The following is a 23,908-nucleotide window of genomic DNA, read 5'->3' on the forward strand; positions in this document are numbered from 1 at the left end:
TGAATGTTCTCTGGCCGCAGGGAGGGGTAGACACAGAGACAAGTGCCCACATATGCCGAGCCCCACTCTGCCATCCCCACCTCAAGCTTAGCAGGCTAAGGTGTGGCACATCAGGCCCAGAAAGGGCCAGGGGGCCTGGGTCGCTGCCCCTCTGCCCTGGGAGAGGGCTGACTACGCCACAGGCCCAAGGCCCAGCTGCCAGGCTGCTGACTCAGGCCCCACGGGCCAGCTCAGCATTCCTGGCCGCCCCACTAAATGGGATATTGAAGCTCTTTGGAGGGGAGGGAGGTTAGGCCACTGACCACGCCCCCAACCAGAACCTTCGGCTGGACTGTGGGCTCCGCTCTCAGGGGGCAGCACAAGCCCTGGCTGTCAGTCTGAGAACCCTCTGGCCACCAGCAGCTGCTCTGGGGAGTCTGGGACCAAGGACAATTAGGTAAGTAAGCTGGCTAGGCTGGCATCAGAGAGGGGAGCCCAGTGGGACGGAATCACCCTGACCCTTAGGACTGCAGGCCCTGAAATGGAGACCCTGTTCACGGACCCCAGCTTGGAGAGGGGTCTGTCTCTCTGCTCATACCACTGTGTGTAGGTGGGGGTGCTGCAGGCGCCTCCCCTACCCGACTGGAGCTTCCCTATGGCAGAGGTGGTTTTCCCATTAGATTGGGGCTTCTCACAGGGTATGGGCTGGGTCTCCCCCATCACACAGGGAGCGGAGTTTGGAGCCTTTCCCATCAGCCCCTGCGCTGCCCGAGCCCCGTGTTCATCCCCTCCTTACTGTCTCACACAGGAATCCCACCTGGTACTCAGCATCAGCCTCTGCGGGTGGGGCCCAGCACAACCAACCCTTCTCTAGATAACGCGCCCCGCTTCATCCTGTCCTCTTCCCATCCTGGCCTTCGCCCCAGGCTGTGATCTGGCCCCCTAATCCTAGCTGTGTGGGCCTCTACCTGTCAGGTGTGCTTTTCCAGGAATAGGGGAGGGCCGGGCGCCATGAAGCCAGTGCCGGCTGTCACCCTTTGGTGGGTGCTACTGCTGGTACCCAGGCTGGGGGCCACCAGGACGGGATCCCCAGAAGAGGCCTCCTTCTACTACGGAACCTTCCCACTTGGTATGTCCATTCCTCTTTAGGTCTGTCTGTCTGTCAGCTTGCCCACCTTGGCTGGCTCGCCAAGGAGTTTGGTATTTTAGCTTCCTGACAGGTAGAATGTGGAAAATAACTCCTTGTAGTTGTTGTAAAATGGAAGTCCCTGACAGTTTTTGAAGTGACCGTGCAGACAGTATGCTAATCAGAGCTAACTTTGTCCAAACTAATGTTTGTAGTGTCTTATGCCTTCACCCATCCTGCCCCTCATGCCCGCACTCCTAGGGAGCCAGGGGTTGGCAACTGGGGACGGGACTTGCCCTGCGGCCCAACACCATAGCCCCAGTGCTGGGTGAGAAGTTGGGGAGCCCAGAGCCCAGCGTGGGGTCTCTGCTTGCAGGCTTCTCCTGGGGCGTGGGCAGTTCTGCCTTCCAGACGGAGGGCGCCTGGGACCAGGATGGGAAAGGGGCCAGCATCTGGGACGCCTTCACGCACAGTGGGAAGGGGAAGGTGCTCGGGGACGAAACAGCAGATGTGGCCTGTGATGGCTACTACAAGGTCCAGGTGCGTGAAGGGGTGTGTGTGTGAGCATGTGTGAGCTGAGAGGTGGGCAGTGACAGGCCGGGGAGCCCAGGTGACGACGTCAACCCAGTGCTCTGCTAAACACCCCCACCAAAGGGTGCAGTGCCAGTGGGGATTGGGGCGTATGCGGGGTGTGGGAAGGTGGATGTAGGAAGGAAGGAAAGCAGGGCCCTCCTTGAGCCAGGGCCTTGGTCCAAGTGCCGGGTGGCCACAGGGCTGATGCCACGGCCCCAGGACCTGCAGGCTAGCGTGGCCTGAACTCCTGGGCCCAGCATGTGAGTGGGCCCCCTGTGGAGCGAGTGGGACCGGCTCATCCTGAATCCCTCTGCTCCACACCCACTTTCCTCTCTGGATTGACTTCTTGGGGAATTCATCACCCAAGTTTTTTAGGAACACCCTGATGGACTTCTCAAAGTGCCCTCATAGCCTGCATTTTATTTGACTCTTGGCATATTCCTAGAAGGAAGTGGGGGCAGATGGCATTGCACCTATTGTATAGATGTGGACAGCTGCTCCCTCACCCACCAGTAGTAGGAACAGGAGTGAGCCTTGGCCTGGGGGCCCCTAGTGTGACCCCTCCCTGCCCACCCCAGGGCCCCAGGTGACCCTGCCCTGCCTCCTGCCATCTGCACAGGAGGACATCCTTCTGCTGAGGGAGCTGCACGTGAACCACTACCGATTCTCCCTGTCTTGGCCTCGGATCCTACCCACTGGCATCCGAGGTGAGTTAGGGCCCCTTTGGGCCATGTTGCTTTGCAGGGACACCGTGAGTCCTGGGAAGGGAGATCGCTGACGTGGTTTCTTCCGGCAGCAGCTCTCACAGGCTCTGCAGATAGCTGGGCTCCCAGGTCTACATAAACCACCCGTCTGCGTGACGAGGTGCTGGTGGGCTAAGGTGCCTTCGGGCCCACGAATGCTGCGTTGCAGAAGGCCAAGGCCACGGCCCTTTCTTGTCAAGTCCCCTTTTATCTCACCTTCAGCTGACCAAGTGAACCAGGAGGGAATCAAATTCTACAGCGACTTCATCGATGCCCTTCTGGGGAACAACGTCACCCCCATTGTGACCTTGTACCACTGGGATCTCCCACAGGTGAGAGCCGTGCAGGCTCAGAGGCCCACAGAACTCAGCAGGGGGAGCCTGGTCTGGGGACCTGGGGTATCCTGCGGCAGGGGGGTAAGGTGGGTTTCTGGACCGAAAAATGTGAGGGAGTGAAAGAGAAATCTCTCTGACTCACCAATGGCCGGAGATCACGCTAGTGTCACTGATGTTTGTAATAAGTGATAAGTGCAGATTTTGATGTTTTCTGAAACATTTGCCCTAAAAACAACAAATCAAACTATAAAGACAGAAAGGACACGGCATGATTAACAAGTTTGTTTAGACGTTTTTCCCAGTTTGTTTGAGCCAGCCCCCTATGTGCTCGTATGAGCCCCAGCCCCTCCCCAAGTGATTTCCACTAAGTCTCCCCGTGCTTAAGAATATCACTGGCAGACATTACTTGTCAAGTGATATTCACATTCATTTAACAAGGCCCCACGGGGATCGTGGCTCAGCCGGGACAGGAGCCCTGTGTGTCCCTCTCGGTAACACAGGCGGCGGGAGGTCAGAGGATAGAGACATGGCTTCAGGGAGCTGTTGGGGAGGAGGTGGAGTCCTGTCAGTACTTGGAAGGGTGGGGCATGAGGTGGGATGAAGGGGTGTTCTAGCTCAAGGAGCAAGGCCAGGAGGCAGGGAAGGGCTGGGCAAGTGATTGCGTTGGAGTTTGAGAGCAGGCAGGAGGGGAAAGGATAGAGTTTGCACACACGTAACTTGGAAGGCCTCAACAGCTCAGCTAAGGGAACGAGGGTTTGTTCTGTGCGAAGGGAAGTCACCAGAGGCCCCTAAGCTGGGACTAAGGGCCTAGAGCAGGCATTAGAGAGATGAACTAACTGGAAACCACCTCCCACCCTCTCCCTTAGTTAATTGCTCTCACTAACCTACCACTTCAGCATCCCCTCAAGCCCACCAAGGAGAGCTTGGTAGATAATATTGATGGAATGATGAATCTTGGGAAAATCTGCCCTTGTAAGCAGGTGCCTTTGGGTGGGAGAGAGCCCCCTGCTGAAGAAAGCGAAACCCATTCTCATAACAGGTTTCTGACATCTGTACGGCTGCCCAAACCCTAATCAGAGCTTCTATGCCCAGTATCGTATCTTATTTCTTCAAAAGTTATATTCAAGACTATTTTCCCATTATCAGACCTCTTTCCCTTTACAAATTTTCTTATTCAATCTGTCAAGTTCCTCCATCTTGTCTGTATGTCACACAGCTCATTTCCACATTTATGTTGTTTCATGGTTCATCTCTGCCGCCATCTTCAAGCCTGAACGCCCACGACCCTGCATCTTTGCTCTCCTTTCCTCTAAACATCCTCTGTAGCTGTGATCATCCATCTTTCTTCCACAAACTTGGCCAATTGGCTCCAAAGGTCTTTTCTGCTTCTCTCTCCACTCGTATGTTCACAGCTGCTCCAAGTCGAGTACGGCGGCTGGCAGAACATAAGCATGACCAAGTACTTCACTGATTATGCCAATCTGTGCTTTGAGGTCTTTGGGGACCGGGTGAAGCACTGGGTCACTTTCAGTGATCCTCGGGTAAGCAGGACCCCTCTCCAGGTGGGAAAACCCACTTCCCAGACCGAGTGTACCCTGCCAATTCTTATGGGTCCTGCGGTCCCCACTTGCCATCCCTGTAGAAAATGGCAGAAAAAGGCTATGAGACGGGTCACCATGCCCCAGGCCTGAAGCTCCACGGCACGGGTCTGTACAAAGCGGCACACCACATCATTAAGGTGAGATGGGCCCTTGTGGGAGGGAAGGCTGGGTTCAATGTGGAGGGATGAACCCGTGTCAGCTCAGCCTGCCCCAGGGGTCTAAGCCTGAGCTCGGTCCTCGGCCACTCCACCTCAAAACCAGCATATTCCAAAGCACTTTTGCACCGTCCTCTTTCCTTCTATAAGGATTTATGAGGGAATGTCCTGTAATCCAGGGCTCTGCTGGACACAGCAGCTAAGACAGAATAGTGGCTGCTGTCTAGAACCTACAATCTAGCCTAAGGACGGAGCACATGCGTGTGAAAACTTGTCATCTACAGGCTTAAACTGTCTCGTGTGGAATGGTGACAGGAGGAAGGAGGGATGACAGTGAACTAGGGGCAAAAACTGTCAATGAATGAGAAATAACTGGAGAATGGTGAGGGCCAGCAGTCAGAAGGGGTTAGGCGTGCTCGCTCGTCTCATAGCATGGACTTCAACAGAACTGGGGTTTTGAAGAAGGAAGGGGAAATAGTTTGGAAGCAGCAATAAAGAGCAGGGCAAACACTTCCCTAAGGTGTGTGTGGTGTGAGAAAACAAAAATGGCCTGTGCTGGAAAGAGCTGTAGTGGAGGCTCAGTTAGGGCACGAAAGTGACGGAAACACTCAGAGAGGATGATGAAGGCGACCTACCATGAGTTATAAGGCTACCAGAAAGGCTTGAGAAGGGAGGGAGGGAATCGGGTCACATTACAGGACATACTAGGTCTGGACAGTTAAGTTCGCGAACTCATCCTAGAAAAAGCACTACAGACCTCATGGCTGAGTATCACTACGGTCACCTTCGAAGTACGCCCCTTGGGAAGCTATGCACCAATGCCAGCGCCTAGTCCACCCTTCAAAGCAGTTTTGGAACTCTTTTTCTGGAATGGCCATCGGAGCTGTCGTCGTATTCCCCTGATGTCCTGAATGTCATCAAAATGTCTTCCTTTCAATATTGCCTTTCTCTTCGGGTAAAGAAAGAAGTCATTGGGGGCCAGATCAGGTGAATAGGGAAGGTGTTCAGATACAGTTATTTGTTTACTGGCTAAAAACTTCCTCAGAGACAAGTGCCGTGTGAGCTGGTGCATTGTCATGACGCAAGAGCCATGAATTGTTGGCGAAAAGTTCAGGTCGTCTAACTGTTTCATGCAATCTTTTCAGCACTTCCAAATAGTAAACTTGGTTAACTGTTTGCCCAGGTGGTACAAATTCATAATGAATAATCCCTTTGATATCAAAAAAGTTTAGCAACATCGTTGCAACAAGTTCACGAACTTAATTGTCAGACCTTGCATATGCGCATACTGGGGATGACTGGGGATAGGGATGCAAGGCATGATGGGGGACTCTGAGCAGAAGGCGGACAGTCTGATCCAGAAGGAAGGCAAGGGGCCACTGGGTGACATATCAGACCCTCAAATTCGTATTAAAGAAAAAATTTGCTCTTTCTAAATTTGGCTTATGATATATTAAACTGTGAATATTTAAAAGGCAGAGATCTGAAGACATCAGTCAGTCACTGGTAGAAAATATGGGGGGAAGATTTTCCAGATGCTTGGTATTTTCCTAACTTCCGAGCTCATTATGGGAAAAGCACTGCCGAGTTACTGCAGAGGACAACCAAGATACACAGCAAGAAACTTCCGCAAAAATCTTCGAAGTAGGAAATAACACAAAGTGGTGGTTTATGTGTTTATGCCAGATTTAGATCAATTTTCCTCTACCGTACAAAAAACAAATAAGTGCCTCTGGAGGTTAGAGGATGGCAGACTATAGATTGGGATCATCAAGGCTGGACTTAATGAAAATGACAGGACTTTACGTGGATCTCTAGAGTTAGGCAGGAAAGGTCACCTCAGACTGACAGGGAGGAGAGAAATGGGCAGGGAAGGCACCTCGGGTGAATTCCTTCCTCTTTCAGGCCCATGCCCAAGCCTGGCATTCTTACCACCACACATGGCGCAGCAAGCAGCAAGGTGAGGTTTACCACCACGTGTGCCCAGGACAGACAAGTACCCAGAGGAGCGATGTCATCCTTACCTGCCACCCGCTTCTCTTTCTTTTCTTGTAAGGGCTTGTGGGGATTTCATTAAACTGCGATTGGGGAGAACCTGTGGACATTAGTAACCCCAAGGACGTAGAAGCTGCTGAGAGATACCTGCAGTTCTGCCTGGGCTGGTTTGCCAACCCCATTTATGCTGGTGACTACCCCCAAGTTATGAAGGAGCATATCGGTGAGCCAAGTCCCATTTCTCTCTCTCTCTCTCTCTTTCTCTCTCTCTCTCTCTCTTAATTGGGGAATATTGGGGAACAGTGTGTTTTTCCAGGACCCATCAGTTCCATGGCAAGTCGTTTTCAATCTAGTTGAGGGAGCAGCTTAGCTCTAGGCCAAGTCGTCGTCTTCAATCTAGTTGTGGAAGGCGCAGCTCACTGGCCCACGTGGGAATCAAACCGGGGACCTAAGTGTTATGCGCGCTGCGCTCTAACCACTGAGCCAACTGGCTGCCCGCCAAGTCCTATTCTAAACTCCAGACTCCACAGTAACAGCACTGAACTCATGCAATGACCGAAAGGCAGGGCAATGGAAGGACACACCGGGCTTGGGTGAGGCACTCAAGGCATCACCAGCCCCCAAGGAATTGAGAACTGGTTATTTGTGCCGGCGTGGGGGGTGTGGAGGGAGGACGGGACACCCAAATAAATCCCTCAACATGGAAAGAGAAAAATTAAGCAATTCTCTGGGCTGCTTGCTTTTATGTTCTGCTGTCCTGGCTCCTCCTCCCCACTCCACTCCGTTTTAACTGCAGTGAAGTAGAAGACTTCAAAGTCACAACTGTGGCAGTGGCAGTTCTAACCCTGGTTCTTTCTGTCACTTAAGAAATACTTTCCAAGCTTTGGTTTCCAGTGTCAGAGAAGAGAATAAAGACAGGTAGAGCTCACAAGACTGTATCAGTTTGGATGCTTTTAAGTACCACATAACAGAAAATTCCAACTAAAATTGCTTGAAAAGTAGGGAATTTACCATCTCACCTGAGTCCAGAAAAGGATGATCCAGGACTAGTTAATCCAGCCCTCAGGAATGTCTTTGAGGATCCAGGCCCATTCCATCTTTCCATTCTGGCACCTTGAGTTAGTCCATTAACTACTCCCTGTGGGAACAAGACAGCTGCAGCAGCTCCAGGCATCACGTCTTCACACAACATCACCCAGAGGCAGAAAAAAGGAAATAGCTCTGTCATATCTGTTTTTAAAAACAAGGAAAATCTTCCCAGGAAACAGCTCCCCAGGAAGCTGCCTTCCCTTTGTGCTTCAAGGGACAAACATGTCACATGCCCTGGAGGGCCCTAGGCCACCAGGACTAGGGCCTTGGGGAGGGTCTGGGACTCCCATAAATGGTACAGTCCCTTGGAGGAGGGTGAGGAAGAGGGCGAGGAAGGAGACAGACATGGGACCACTGTGCAGGCAACCAGCGGTGTCTGGTGTTAGGAATTTAAACATATTTCTGTGTGATTGAGAGGTATCAGCCTGCACCCCACTAACAATAATAAATAAAAATAAAAAAGGGAGACAAGGATGACACTGAAATAGGTTACAACCTCACACAACGCAGGTATCTTGGATGTTTGACTAAGAGAGAACTGTCAGCATTTCCAAACTTTCCCTTTCTAAAGCACCATTTATCAGACTCATCTGGGACAGGAGCAGCAACTTCTGACTCCAGCCCTTCACTAACCAGTAATTGGACAAGGTGCTTCATCTCTTTGGGTGTTGGTCTTATCATCTGAAAATGAAGGATTAGACAAAATAATCTCTAAAAATCTTTTGGCAATAAGCAATTCTGTGACACATTTATACACGTACACTCAGAATCTTGAGAAGGATTCCTCAAGATGCACAAGGAAAGAGCCCTTGTGAGCACACAGTGCAGTGTTCCTGCAGACACATCCCATCACTCAAATGGGCATTCAATCCCCTGGGCCCCTCAGAGGCCATTGCAGGAGCCAGAACAGGACTGCACTAAAAAGCCAAATTGATTATTTGTCATAAAGCAGTTCTTGGGCTTAAGGCCAATCATCCCAGACCCCACCAACTCCAGCTTTGTGATAACTCAAATGGAAAATGGGCTGAATTTTTCACTTCATACAATGTGGAAAGAAGGATCCTCTAAGCAGTTGATGTTTTCTTTAGTGAAAGCATCTGCTTGAAATTTTGTTCACAAATTACTTTCAGGCATCTCAAGCACCCATTTAGTCACAATAAATATATGAACAAAAGTAATTCTAGACCAGTGCTGGCCAATAGAACTTTTGGTGATGATGGAAATGTGATATGTAATATATATATATACATATATAGATGAATATACAGATATACATTATACAGACATATAATGTGTCTGTGCTGTCCAATATGACAGCGTTTAGCCATTTGTGCCTATTTAAATTTAAATGAAGTTTAAAGAATTAAAAATTCAGTCCTTTAGTGTAGCTGAATTACAGATGCAGTTACACTAGCCATATTCTAATAGCCACACGTGGTAAGTGGCTACTGTATTAAGACAGTACAATGAGAATATGTTGTGTGGTTTTTCTCAAGTTACTAAATGTAGCGGAAAGTAATAACATGCTGATATTTTAAATGCATTTAATAATACAAACTTTTCACTCATTTAATCTAAACCGATAGCCTCTGTGGAAACATTTTTAATGGTTATATTTTATATCAATGCATAAAAATGTTACTTTTCTTTATTCATTTAAAACTTTTTTTTGATAGGTTATATAAAGAAGTGCATGTTTCAAATTTTTTAAAGAAAGTACAAAGTGAAAATTCAGTTTCAGTTCTGCCCCCCACCTCCCTACCCCACTGCTCCCATCCTCCCCAGGAGGAAGCATACTTCCGGATATGGATTGTGCACGTGTGAGCAAAAACACTGCTGCTAGGTGGTATTTACGATATGCAACTCTCTGCATCTTTGTTTCACTTAAATATGTATCTTGGCATTCTTTCCATGTTGGTATACAAAGTGCTGCCTCATTCCTTTCAATGGCTGCAGTGCTGTACTGATGGATATCCCATCATTTATTTAACCAGTCTCTCCTAATAGACATTTAGATGATTTCTAACCTCTTCCTACTCAGTCTACAATGAAGATCCTTGTACATATACCCTTTTACATGTGTGAGTAAAATGTAGGATGGATTTAGAATTGGTCAATGAAAGGACATAGACTGTTACAATTTTGAAAGCTAGGACAAAATTCAAACTTTCCTAACACAGACGTGTACCAGCTTACATTACAACCACGCACGAATGTGATCACCATACCCCCCACCCCCCTACCCCCTTACTGGCCTTCCAGTTCTCTTCCCAGAGGCAACCAAAACCACCAATTTTCAATGTTAGAAATAATACAGGAATCCAACTTTTACTTTTTTCCAGATGTCCACATACCACTTACTGAATAATCTGTGAAAGTATTACTTTTAAGCAATGTAAACTTTTAAATTTTTGGATAGTCTTCAAATGTCAAAATTCCAGTTTGAAAAGCTACGGTTATTATTTTCCATACAAATGAATCACAAAGTCCAGGATCTGGAAAACAGGTTTTAAGTGAACATGACAGCATCATCATGGTACATAAAATAATTGTAAGTAAAACTTTGTTAAATTCCATTTTTCCCTCTCAATAGGAAGAAAGAGTGCAGAGCAAGGCCTGGATGTGTCAAGGTTACCGGAGTTCTCACTCCAGGAAAAGAGCTACATTAAAGGCACATCTGATTTCTTGGGATTGGGTCATTTTACGACTCGGTACATCACCGCAAAGAACTACCCCTCCCGCCAGGGTCCCAGCTACCAGAACGATCGTGACTTAATAGAACTGGTTGACCCAAACTGGCCTGATCTGGGGTCTACGTGGCTATATTCTGTGCCCTGGGGATTCAGGAGGCTCCTTAACTTTGCCCAGGTGATTATAACAATTAAGCTATTTAAAAGGCATTTTTGACCTGAATTCATGGTTGTAGAGCTTAAGCACCGGTACTTACATTTTAAAGTTAATAAAACAAAATAAATCCAGTTACTCATACTTCAGAGGGTACTAGATGTAGAACTTATAGACTAATGCCTACTGTCAATAACCTTTCAATGTATACAACTGTAGCTAAGTCTTACCCCACAATTATTCCACAAAATAATTACTGCCCTTCTCACCTGAAATGGAATACGTGTATAACAATGTATTAACAAGACCTGTAATACATTTTCTCTACAATGACGCTCATTTATTGAGAAATGTATTCTTTCATATGAATTTGCCTCCTGCCTACATTCATCTCTAAATAAACATGTGAACTGGCATCTGCCAAACATAAACACACTCGATTAGAATATAACAGGCTTGAACGTGTGTGCCTACATGTGTCTCAGACTCAGAAACCCACCTGTAAATTGGAATTTTTAAGCTATTCGTTATTATGACTCACTTTCAGACTCAATATGGTGATCCTCCCATGTATGTGATGGAAAATGGAGCATCTCAAAAATTACACAGCACTCATTTATGTGACAAGTGGAGAATCCAATACCTCAAAGGATATATAAATGAAATGCTAAAAGGTGAGACACAAACCAAGACTGTCTTCACATATTTTTCTATTAATATTTAACCTGGACAAAATCTGATAAGACACATGACTGATGAAAACTTGTTTCTAATATGTCATAAATGAAAACACTTAAGATTATCTTTACAATATTATTTTCCAAGTAAATTAAATATATTAAATATGGCATAAAATGTCTTTGCAGCTATAAAAGATGGAGCTCACATAAAAGGGTACACTTCCTGGTCTCTGTTGGATAAGTTTGAATGGGAGAATGGATACTCAGATAGATATGGATTCTACTATGTCAAATTTAACAACAGAAATAAGCCACGCTATCCAAAGGCTTCGGTTCATTACTATAAGAAGATTATAACTGCCAATGGGTTTCCCAATCCAAGAGAGGTAGGACTGATTAATGACCCATGTCACTCATTCTGGATTTTAGAACTAGGCAGCTGGGGTGAGAGAGTTTGGCGAGCACCTCTCCTCTCACCTCCAGGAAGGAGGACAGAGGTATGTGGGAGCGTGGCTTTTTGTCTCTTCCCGGAACTCACACAACCTCTTTGTTCATTTGCTTAGAAGGGGTAAGCACGCCTTAAACTTCAGTCCTAACATGCAGAATATTAAGGGCAGACTAGGGTTATGCAGGAGTCCTGTTTGCTTTAGGTTATAATAGTGAACAGAGACTTTTAGTTATATGTTATTCTAAACGTTGTATTGTAAGGCAAACAAATACCACCTATTCTTCAACATACATGAAAAGTTAAGTAAATCAAATGTACAACGACTACATAATTTTCATTTCTTTTCCCACCAAGCGGCAGTCATACAAATGCACTGGCTCCAAAATGAGATTTAAAATAATCAAACTTAATAATCCTTTAAAACCTACAAACGTTTTCAATAACCTATACATTTTCCTATCAGCTCTCTATGTTGCTGCACCTAATTGTCATTTGGAATGTCTTAATAAAAATATTTTTTAAAACAAAATCTTACTTGTTCACCAACATTCTTTTAGGGTGAGCCCAGTGGGAATATACATGGAAGCAGTGACAGATAGCTACCAGCCAGTCACTAGTTCTGTGTTACTAGAAAAGCACTAGATTATAAGCTCCTCAAGAATAAAGACTGTGTTTTGACCCCGCATAATGACAGACATAGATGTTCGATAAATATGAACTATTTTAAGCTATAAGCAGATTTAAAACATTTTTTATCTTACACTATTCCAAAAATAAGTTCAAACAGCAAAAAATTAGTGTAAGACAACATTACTTATCAAGTGGCTTTTTCTTAGGTGAAAAGTTGGTACTTCAAAGCCTTGGAAACTTGCTCTATCAACAACCAGATGCTTGCTGCAGGTTAGTATATTTTAATTATTCCCTTTGATAATTAAACCACATAATTGTATAATGATATTACCAAAAACCTCAAAATGTGGGTCTACCCTAAGTCAAGCTTCCAAAACCATGATTAAAAATGGATTTCTTCTTTACTCTGATGCAATGACAAATTCCTATTTTATAAGCATTTTAAATAATATTTTTAAAAAACCTACCAAAAAGAGAAATATTTTATCCACTCTATAGTTTTATCATTTCTGAATCCTACTGTAAACTTATAAATCTACTATTTTGTTATAGTGGGCTATGAGGAAGGAGGGGGAAAATTCAACCATTATACCAAATGGAATGAAGAAAAGTCAAAGAACACTCTAGATATTACATTCACTCATTCAGCAAGTAATTGTTAAACACTCACTATTAGCGAGGGGGTGTTTTAAGCTCTGGGGACACAGCAATGAACAAAACAAGGTTCCTCACCTCATAGAAAGCATCATTTCTTATGCAATGGGACCTAAAAGGCTAAGAGATACAGAGTAACAAAGATGCAACTATATACATCAACAAATGCCAACACATAGCATTTAAAAAAAATTTTTGTCTTTATTTCTCTATCAGAGGAATGCACTTCCTGTTTTAACAAACTCACCTTTAATGTGGTATCAGAGGTGGAAAGTGCTAGACAAAGTCCCACCAATTCAGCTATTTTTATACCACTGTGCCCACCCCCTTACCCCCATCTAAATAACCAGGCAATCTTAAGAATGTATATGACATTAAATTAAATTTTTATTTTATTGTGAGAGACATGATGGAGAATTTACTGTTGAGCTTATGACTCCATGAGAGCGGGTAGGGCCTATGCCTTATTTATCTTGGCAACCAGAGTGCCAGGCAAAAAACCTAAAAGCAGGTATTACATCAATGTCCACTTCTATATTCATGTCCATGATATACGTTTAACATTTAATGCTTCAAGACTATTACTTAACTATGCAAGAATTACCATACAAAATTTCAATATAGAAACTCCTAGACCTCTTAAGATACAAAATAACATCTTCAAAAGGTTGGAAATGTTTCCCAAGGATTTTTTTTTCACCAATCCCCCCAGTGAAAATGATAGAAACCATGAAATATAGCTGCTACTGTTCTGACATTAATTATGGTAAGCATGCATACTGATACACATTTAGACTTTATTACAGTACCAATGGAAGAGCCACATGTAGGCATTCTTTACCCCATATTTTCTGAAATATTTTCCAAAGCCCACCTGTGATTTTTTTAATAACATTTAATTCACCAGATTCTCTTTTATAGCATATGAGAATTAGAAAGTGTGCTGCCATTTTCCAAGTTTTTCCAATACAGTTAAAGCTTTTAGGATGAAGCAATACTCGCTAAAATGATCACATTCCCCTTTGTGGTGGTGTTCTCTGTCCTGTTTCAGAGCCTTTGCTAAGTCACATGCAGATGGCGACGGAGATCGTGGTACCTACAGTCTGTACCCTCTGTGTACTAATCGCTGCGCTTCTCCTAATGCTCCTCCTGCAAAGACAGCGCTGAGACAGGGTTACATTCTGCAGCTTCACCTTGCAGAGAAAATCTTCTGGATCTTCTTCCTTTTTTGGCTTCGAAGAGTTACATACATTTCTGTTTTCAGGATCTGTAATAATTACTTTTTCTTCTTTCTTTTTGGGGCTGATGCTGGGATTTAAGAGTTAGAAAATAAAAATAAGCATTTAATAAATAAAATAAAATTCACCTGTCATCTCACCCCTCTCAAAGTCAAACTTATTTTACTGTATATTATGCACCTGTTTTCAGTTGGCAAAAGGGCTCATAGTGTACAGATTGTTTTATGACTGGATTGCTTTCATTTTTAAATCTGTCCTGAAACATAACATTAATGTAGAAATGAATGCCATCTCAGCACTGTCCTACAAATGATGGATAGAGTTGATTATCTAAGATAACAATCCTTTCAGGCTGTAAATCCTATCAGGCAACCAGGGAAAAGCATTAGGTGGGGACCAAACAAATGAGCATATACACTTTTCTAAATTCAATTCGCTTCACTCAATGAAACATCTCTAAGAAATATTATATATTTAATTTGTGTATCTTTTCTTTAACTAGATATTTTGTTTTTTAAAATAAGGGTTCATTTTATTCTTAACTATGCTAAAATTAACTAATATCCATTTGGGAACAAAACACGGCTTAAGAAAGAATAATATCAGGCATTTTACTTATCTGATTCTATTTAATGTTGTTTCTGAAACACAAAAACAGTAACATAATAGAAAATGCCAGTACATTAAACCTTTGGTTAATACCATTTCAAATTAAACATTTTAAAAATCGTATTTACATCGGGGGGATTTAGTCCTACAATGCGGCTGGGGTAAAACTGCTTTTAATTAACCTTCGCTTTCAATGTCAAACTGATACTATGACTGTTCAGGGTTTCCCCCTTCCATCAATGTTTTTGAAATCAAACTCTCTTTCTACTCTATATATCCAGATGTAAAGTACAAAGATACTACCACACACAAAACAATGTTTTTGTTTCTCTGGTTTTAGGATTAAACTAACCTATTTAGTTGACTACAGAAGGTAGAAAGGAAATTAAAGACTTGCACCGCTCAGTAACATCTGGTCAGCTTCGATGGGCTTACTGATAAGTAATCCATATTCCTAATGTATTAAGTCGGCATTTCTGTTGTAGAAAGAACTAAAACTTAAGGTACTTAACACATTACAAAGTATTCAAAGAGAACAAAATGTGAACAGATTACCTGACAGAGGACCTCCATCAGCACACTTCACTTGAAATGCACCTGGCTACAGGTAACCATGCTAGTAAAGGATATCCTTTCTTCCAGGCTACCGTTTAATGTTAATTCAGAAAAATCTGTAAATCAGAAAGATAGCGAGATCAGAATTGCTTACTACCCTGCTGGCTTTTGTACCATGTATACATGCTAGAAAATTTACAATAATTGAGAGGTAGTCTGAATTACATAGGTAATTCTACTTTAAGAATTCTACAAATTCTACTTTAAGAGAATTTGTTAGACAAAAATCAGAAAGGATAATTCCTTTAAATAGTTAACCTTCTTGGTACACTGAAAATATGACTAAAAAAACTAAAAGACAAAGCAGATTTTTAAAAAATTATGTATTTTAAATTTGGGAACCTACTGCTTTATTTTTTTGTGCCTCATCCACTAAGGTTAAACAATTGTCTTTTTTCCAATCTTAACATGTATTTCAGAAAACATTTACTACTTGGCATTTGTAGTCTTAGGGCTAGACACATATCTGTCTTTTTTTCTCCAGATGACTGTTGTATTTCAAAATAAATGGTACAATTAACATTTAGATGAAATTATGTCCACTTCTTTGTGGTTCAACATTTTGGTTTCCAAATTCTCACCATTACCAACAATCATTTGCGGAGCACTCACTGGGTGAACAGCACTGTAGTGGACACTGTTTTTCTCCCCCACTAACTCCAAATCATTATTCTCTCTCCCCAGGGCAGACAAAGGTACACATTTCTTTCTTAAGTCTTCCTGCTCTTGATGTCAACTGTTTTACTCAAGAGTATCATACCATTAGATATTCTGAAAAACTAGTATTCAACCTAAGTGCTCAGTACAATGAAATAGAAAATCTAACTCCTTAAATGCAAATGATCTTTGGCAAAAAAATAAATCATTATTGGGCTTTAATATTTACAACCAGGGCTTTGTTTGAATACAAATGAGGTCCTCCTTTAACAGGTGGTCTTGCTTTGGGCCAAAGGTCTCTGAATAATTTCTAGACAAACACACAAAGAATGCATGATGGGTGGAAGAAGTTATAAGATTCAAGCTAAAATGGAGTTTGTGTTTCTAAGCACACATGTAGAATTTCATAAAAATTCTTTATTTTCATAAAAGGAGTCATGGGACCAATATATCATCAAATTGTTTAAACTCTAACATTCAAAAAAACTTTCACTCTTTTGGAAAGGAACTGCATCATAAAGACTCTAAAAGATATGTTCAGTATACTTCACTTATTTAGCATCATTGGAAAAAGGTGTTTAATCTTGCATGAATTTCCTCATAACAGAGATTTAATCTTTATGTAATAAAATTTTAAAATGGTATTTTTCAAAAATGTATCACATATGTTCATGTCCTTAAAACTTTCTTTTTAATAAAAGTAATACATATCTTTTTTAAAAAAACACCTGAAACAACATAAGGAGATAAAATAAAATGTTTAAGCTGGTGGTTCGCAACCTCAGTTGCACAATGGAATCACCTGGAGAACTTAAATATTATTGATGTCCAGGCTCTATTTCCAGAGATTCTGATTTACTGCATCTGGGTATTAGAACTTTAAAAGCTCCCCAGATGATTCTAATGTTCAGCCAAGCTGAGAACTACCCCTGCCCTCACCATTCCACACCTCAGGAATTTGGTTGTATCCTTCCAGACCTTTTTCTATGCCCCATTCTCCATGTTTTTTCCCAGGACTTTGCTACTGTAAAAATACTACCGTTAATAACCTTGTTTTTAGGTCTTCTTGCACGTCTGGTTATGTGTGTGGAATAAATTCCTATTAATGAAACTGCTGGGCAAAAACAATGTATTCTTGTAAAATTTTGGCGAATGTTGCCTTCCACAGGAGCTATACAGCTTTACACTCCAACCAGCAATGTGTGAGGCTGACTGCCTGTTCCCCCGTGTCCTGGCCAGCACTGTGACATCCAACTTTTTGATCTTGCTAAACTGACAGGTGAAAAATGGTATGTAACGTAACACATAAATTTGCATTTCTCTTTGTATAGGTGGAGGTGAGCATCTTTTATTTTTAAGATGACATTTGAATTTCCTTTTTGGTAAACTGTTCATTTTACTTGATCATTTTTCTATTGAGTTATTAATATATTTCTTATTGATCTGAAATGTCTTTACTAGGGAATATAGCTCCTTTTCTGAACTAGAGCTGCAAATTACTTTTCCTAGTTTATCATTTGTCTGTTGTTTGGCTTCTTGTATTTTTTGCTATGCAGGAATGTTTCTATTTTTATATAGTTGATTTTTAATCTTTTATAGCTTCCATGTATTATATCACTTAGAAAAGACAGCATGATTTTAACTGATGATTCTCAGGAAAATTCTTTCAGTTTCTTTAGGACTTATACAATTTAGCCATACAAGTAGAGAAGTTCCAATTCTAGTTGAGAGATTTCATTATCCCTGAATCAAAATATATTTTGGGGAGAAGGATAAACATTTTCTGGAAATAATTTTCAAGGTATCAATCACTTAAATAGGACTATTAGTAGTCCCAGCAGTAGTAAACTATAGGCTTTTGAAGTCTTCTGGGCTTCTGTCTTAAAACCATCAGATTTGATTTTGGATAATCCTTGCAATATTTGAATGAAGACATTTAAGACCTATACGAATAAGAGACAACAGCATCATACAATCCACTGATGTGAAACTAATAGTTTCATAGGTGCTTACTGAAGGAGAACTTGGTGGGCCAGCTAAATACACCTGAGGCTGAAAGACATTCTTTGACTAATGTGAACCATCTTTGATAGAATATTAGAAATCTCAACCCTTATTCCAAAGAGAAGAAATTACAGTAGAAATATAATCACTATTTTAAACAGGGCACAAAAGTGTGAAGTATGGCACTTCAATCTTCTAACTCTATTTTTACTCCTATGTCCCTATTGCTTGATTTCTTTTAATAAAAGTTCCTCTATTCAGGATAATGAAAAAAGCACCTCTTCATGATTTTTTTTCAGAATAAAAATGTTTTACACCTAGAGTTCAGGAAAATTATTTAAAATTGGGCACAAGAGCTAAAATAATGATCTCTATCAGTAACATTTTATTTTCATTTTCAATTTATCTAAATAGATTACAAACCATATTTACCAGGTTTGTGGCAATTCAGATGGTCTACAGGTGGACTGTCACTCAGTTGCCAAACTGTTTTCACCTTTTTTTGACCGCTACTTATTTCCACTCTCCATTTCTGTGGATTCTCACTAAGGAATAAAAACATCAAAGGAAAAAAACCTAGTTATTTCCTTCCTTTCTTCTTTCTATAGTCCTTTAGTAAAGTCCTTATGTGATGAGCACTAAGGGAGAAGATATGAACAGGTCACGATTCTAAATTTGGATTTTAGAGTATGAACTGCCTACAGGACACTGAAGTTGGGGATTCACATCTAACAGGCATTTAGAAACATGGGTCCGAAGCTCAGGAGAAGCTGGAAATGTGGGCTATGAATTTTCATTAGCCCAGAGGAATTAAAGCCTTGAGTATGAATGCAATCGCCCAGGGAAGATAGAAAGTAAGAAAAGAGGGCAGAGGATAGAGCTCTGCTGAAAACTCGCATATAAGAAGCAGACAGAGGAAGAACTTGGCTGAGAACTATTCTCAGTCTTGGAGGTGGGCTAGAGAGGTAGAATTAAAATTAACACAGAATGTTATGTCGCAGAAATGAAGGAAGGCGATAGGTTCAAGAAAGCAATTGTGTTAAAGCTAAACCGCCTTATAAGTACTTTCTAAAAGAGAAAGAATTGGTGGGCCAGCTAATTACACCAGGACTAAAAAACACTGTTTTACTGGAAAGTGTCCATTGGATTTGGTGATTAGAAGGCCCCTGGTGATCTTTGCCAGAGCAGTTTCATGGGAACTGTTGAGGTTTGAATAAGAGAGAACTAAATAAAGGGAAGGTATAAATAGAGTGACTTCAGTGTGAGAGGAAGTTCAAGTACCTGATATGCTGAGGGGAGGCCATCATTTGAGGCAAACTCAGTGTCCATGTGGATGGCCAATCTCATCTTAGCCTCACCGTTCTCTATCTCCCCAACCCCAAACTCTTCTCTCACTCCCACTGCCATAGCCTTGACTCTCTTGCCATTACCCTGATCACTTTTTTCCCAAGCTGTCATTTCCCTTCTGGCTATACTTTCTACCCTGTCTGGCAAAGGAATTACAAATTGAGAGAAAAATGAAAGACTGGAGGCCCAACGGTCGAAAGAGAGTAGACAGAAGGTCTGGGAGAAGGCAGAGGGAGAACTCCATGAGACGCGCCCTGAGAAGGGGTAAGATGATTCCGGTTTCAGAGGTGAAGCAGCTCTGGGTCAGGGGGTCCCCCTGGTGCAGACACTGAATCATGACCGGACTTAAAGTATTATTTAATTATTAAAGTGCTTACCTTTGATATAAGTTTTTTACAGCAGTTGGTCTGACAGGCAGCTGAAAAATGTGTTGCTCATCAAGAGGATTTTGTTTATAATATTTTATGCAGGATCTAAACAAATGAAAACGTGAAGCTCTTTTAGAAGAAACTGCCACTTGGAGGTAAAGGCTTCCGTGTAATCTAAGGCTCGAAGGGAACGTGTCACTGAATACCACTAACCACCACATTCACGACAGAATCTTTTCAGGGACGCAAAAGGCAAAAACAAACACAATACCCCCAGCTCCCAACAAACATAGCCTGTGTTGTTTTTCTTTGAAAGGAACTGTCATTTGCTTTTTAAAAATTAATATACATATTTCTCATAAACATAAAACATATTTAGGTTGAGCCCAAATAAAGGTTTAAGTAGGGAGAGAGACCTATCAGAAAGAGAAAAACAAAGAGGCAAGAGAGAAAGATACAGCCTTCATGGTTTTCAGAGTCTGGGGAATTAAAGAGTTAACTTATTTATACTACTAATGGAAAAAAAAAACCCAATAACAATTTCAAACTTTTCCCTTTAAGACTAAGGCAAATTCTAGTTTTGGAAAAGACAGTGAGTGGTACATTTCCTTTCACAGGGAAAAAGAAACCCAGTCCTTCTACTGGGTGGTTCACTTATTTCCAGTTTGAGCCCTCCAATACACACAAGACACCAGCAATCCACGTATCAGGATTATTCCAAACTGACTGGCGGAAATCTCTAAAATTATAGCAATACTATTGACAGAGAGGTCTGGTTATATTTAATTCAATTCAGTTATACTCGTACAGATGGCTGGCAATTAGTTTGGCCCAAATATATAAGGATGTAAAGAAAAGGGATGGAACTAATATTTATTAAGTACCTAGCAAGTGACATGTACTTTATATGCTTTACATCATTTAATCCTGACAACAAATACATGAGGTTAATAGATCCCTTTTGTAGATAGGAAAACAAGATGCAGTAAAAGGGAACTTCCTCTGGAAGTTAGAAAGTGCTAGAGCCAAGTGTCAAACCTGATTTCTTCTGAATCCATAGCCTTTGCTTCCTATTAGAGTGTGAAAATAGAGTGCATAGATTCTATCCTAACTGATAATAAAAAAAAAGGCACATATTTTGGCTGAACTATTTTGGAAGAGAAACATTTTTACATAGGTAAACAACAGAGAAATACTTACTGTGTTAAAGAAAAGAGGAGCTCATGTTGAGGTTTAATGAAAAGCTTGCAACTGACTAATATTTCTAGAATATGGTGAAGTTTTTGAACACGATAAACTTGTTCTTGTATATCTACTGATGGAGAAATAAAATATTCCTGGAATGAAAAAAAGTATAAGTATTATAAGGAATTAAAGAAGTGGAACCTTTGGAAAGAATATGGCTATGCATGTTAAACCTAAGTGTGAATGCTTCATTCATAGAGGGAAAAAAACAGCGAGATAGAATATACCATCTTTCAATACTACCGTGTTTCCCCAAAAATAAGACCTAACTGGAAAATAAGCCCTAGCATGATTTTTCAGGAGGACATCCCCTGAACATAAGCCCTAATGCGTCTTTTGGAGCAAAAATTAATATAAGACCCGGTCTTATTTTCGGGGAAACACGGTATTCCTCTAACTAACCTGTAAGTAAAGGCTTCACTGAGACTGTTCTAAGAAAACCATTATACATATTCTCTGGTGAAGGCAAATCACAGAACTGCTTTATGAAGGAGGTCTAAGTGGGTGACTCATGACACCCATTAGCCTCTCCAGATGGAATGGCAAATCCACAAAATAATTCTTAACTTCAATACTCTTGAGCTAGGTTGACGGAGGTGTCCACCTCTAAAAATAGGTAGCAAACCTGAAGTACCAAGAAACTGAGCAAGTATATTGATAAGATTCCACTCACATATATTACTAGTAAATGGGTGCAAAACTTTAGAAATTTGGCAATGTATTATAATGCCAAGTATAAAGTGCTCAGACCTTCTAATCCTATTTCTGAGAACCCATCCTAAGGAAATAATCCACGGTAAATACGGTAGGTGGCATTTTATGATAGTCCCCAAGATTCCCACCTCCTGGAGTACACATCTTGTATAATACTATCCCCTTGAGGGAGGCCAGAACCTCTGAATACGATGGGATGTCACTCCCATGACTGGGTTACTAACTGATGGACTCTGAATTAATCAAAAGGGAGACTTCGGTCATTACTGTGACCCAATCAGGTGAGTTCTTTAAAAGAAAATGATTAGAGACGTTCTCCTGCTGGTTCTGAAGAAACAAAACGCCTATCAGGTGTAGAGAGGGCCACACAGCAAGGACCCACAAGCAACTTCTACGACCTGAGACTGGTCCTAGGCCAACAGCTAGCAAGAAAATGGAGACCTTTGTCATAGTGCCACAAGGAAATGAATTCTGCCAACAATAAATGAGGCAACTTGGAAGTGGATCTTTCCCTAGTCAAGCCTCCAGAGGAATGTGCAGACAGCTGACACCTTGATTTCAGCCTTGTGAAACTCTTGAGAGAGGACCAAGCTAAAATGTGCCCAACTCCTGACTCCTAGAAACTGTAAGATAATAAATTTGTGTTCATTTAAGCTTTTAAGTTTGTAGTAATTTGTTATGTAACAGAAAACTAATATAGTAAGGGAAAAACATCAGAATCATTTGGAATACGAGATGGCTTATTTAAAAAGACATATTCCTAAACCCTAGACCTATTGAGTCACTGGGGCCTAGGAATTATCATTTTAACAAGCCTTCCTGGGATTCTCAAGTTTAAGGACTATTGTGTCAAAAGTTTGGAGTCAAACCACACTAAAAACAAACAAACAAACAAAACCAGGTACATGAAATGACTAGAGGGAAATTCACAAAAATAAGAGTACTCATTTGGGTGATGAGATTTAGGGTACATTTGCCCTATACAGTATTCTAACTTTCAAAAACGTTATTACCTTTCTAAATTTAAAAAAACATTATCAAACCATTCCCCTGTGGGCCCTCCATTATCATATATGTACATATATATATAGTTGTTGCTAGAGCATGTTTCCACTAAAAAGGTATATTCTTAATAAAATGGATGCTGTTCAATCTCCTAAACTTTCTAAGACACTAGAAAAATACAAAAACTTGGGGGGTGGGGATAAGGGGGAAGGTGAGGGGATTAGAAAACAGTCGGTAACCACAAGATGGGTTTTGAAAATTAATTTGGGGAATGTAATCAATAATGTTGTAAAGATTTTGTAGGGTATCCGATGGACACGTGTCCCATTTGGGAGACCACCTTAGGGATGATGTAGATGTCTGATCACTCCACTGTACACCTGAAGCTGAACAATAATGAATGCCAACTATAATTTTATATATATATATGTATATATATGTATGTATATACTTACAAGAAGCGGAGTATAGCATTAGGAATAGAGACAGTGGAAATGTAATGGCTCTGTGCGATGTCAGAGGGATAGAGGATGGGGGAGGGGGGTTCACACAGTGTGAGGGATATAAATGATAAATGTCTAAGTATCACTTTGTCTTGTGCACCTGAAACTAATAATAAAAAAGAAATACAAAAGCTTGTAATCATGATCCTGAAACCCAGAAGTCTCTTTTGAATCAATATATTAAAGAATATCGTTAAGTTCTTTGGAATTTGTGTATACTAGAAGTGGGTCAAAAGAATATAAAGCAAAAATTCCTCTATAGGGCCTAACAAAGAAAAGGATTCCCTGATCACTTCAGATAAATGAGTTATGAGAGTACACTAGCTTGAGCAGAATACAACTATATGTAAACATCATAAATTTATAGAGAATGAGAAATGACACTAAATGGGCTACTTTTATGTCTATCTTACTAGGCAGTAGTAATTAAGGGCATTAACTGTCTCATTTATCTGTTTTCTAGGACCTAGGACAGAGGCTGGCACAGATTAGGCATTTAATAATTATATACATAATGAATTAATGAATAAAAGAAAAATCAACTTTTGAATAAAAAAATAAACTCACCAAATGATTCAAAGATGCAAGTTCCTGACCTATTATGAAAAAACATGTAAGCTTTTACATGTTAAAGAACCCAAGTAAAAATTTTCATAGTTCATATGTAAAAGAGATGTTCAAGCTCAATAGTTCCTCAGAAATGGTCAAATTTTTTGGCACATTACACCATAAATATATACCAGTAGTTATT

General features: G+C 41.4%; 2 protein-coding genes across 4 annotated transcripts in view; one reads left to right on the forward strand and one right to left on the reverse strand.

The window, feature by feature from the left end:
• Positions 1-302: 302 nt before the first annotated feature.
• Positions 303-15,248, forward strand: LCTL (lactase like). The gene is made up of 14 exons (XM_033109573.1): positions 303-436; positions 969-1,108; positions 1,482-1,645; positions 2,298-2,385; positions 2,644-2,753; positions 4,169-4,297; positions 4,399-4,494; positions 6,418-6,472; positions 6,569-6,730; positions 10,190-10,464; positions 10,988-11,114; positions 11,307-11,506; positions 12,405-12,468; positions 13,904-15,248. Exons 2-14 carry the CDS (start codon positions 991-993, stop codon positions 14,017-14,019), a joined length of 1,704 nt encoding a protein of 567 aa, XP_032965464.1. The 5' UTR covers positions 303-436; positions 969-990; the 3' UTR covers positions 14,020-15,248.
• Positions 14,025-23,908, reverse strand: part of ZWILCH (zwilch kinetochore protein) — a 30,987-nt gene continuing 21,103 nt past the window's right edge. For 2 of the 3 annotated variants that reach the window (XM_033109570.1, XM_033109572.1), the window contains 6 exons: positions 23,725-23,753; positions 20,891-21,027; positions 19,700-19,795; positions 18,408-18,520; positions 15,255-15,370; positions 14,025-14,160 (listed from right to left, as the gene is read on the reverse strand). In XM_033109570.1, coding sequence (XP_032965461.1) covers positions 15,282-15,370; positions 18,408-18,520; positions 19,700-19,795; positions 20,891-21,027; positions 23,725-23,753 — 464 coding nt within the window. In that variant the 3' untranslated portion in view covers positions 14,025-14,160; positions 15,255-15,281. The remainder of the gene's footprint in view (positions 14,161-15,254; positions 15,371-18,407; positions 18,521-19,699; positions 19,796-20,890; positions 21,028-23,724; positions 23,754-23,908) is intronic. The other variant, XM_033109571.1, reaches the window with a different exon arrangement.

Source organism: Rhinolophus ferrumequinum, chromosome 6 (assembly GCF_004115265.2).
Source record: "Rhinolophus ferrumequinum isolate MPI-CBG mRhiFer1 chromosome 6, mRhiFer1_v1.p, whole genome shotgun sequence".
Taxonomy (NCBI): Eukaryota; Metazoa; Chordata; class Mammalia; order Chiroptera; family Rhinolophidae; genus Rhinolophus; species Rhinolophus ferrumequinum.

Coding starts and splice junctions, on each gene's coding strand:
- LCTL (XM_033109573.1), top strand. CDS start 991: ATGAAGCCAGTGCCGGCTGTCACCCTTTGGTGGGTGCTACTGCTGGTA. Junction 1,109..1,481: donor CTACGGAACCTTCCCACTTG/GTATGTCCATTC, acceptor CTCTGCTTGCAG/GCTTCTCCTGGGGCGTGGGC. Junction 4,298..4,398: donor TCACTTTCAGTGATCCTCGG/GTAAGCAGGACC, acceptor CCATCCCTGTAG/AAAATGGCAGAAAAAGGCTA.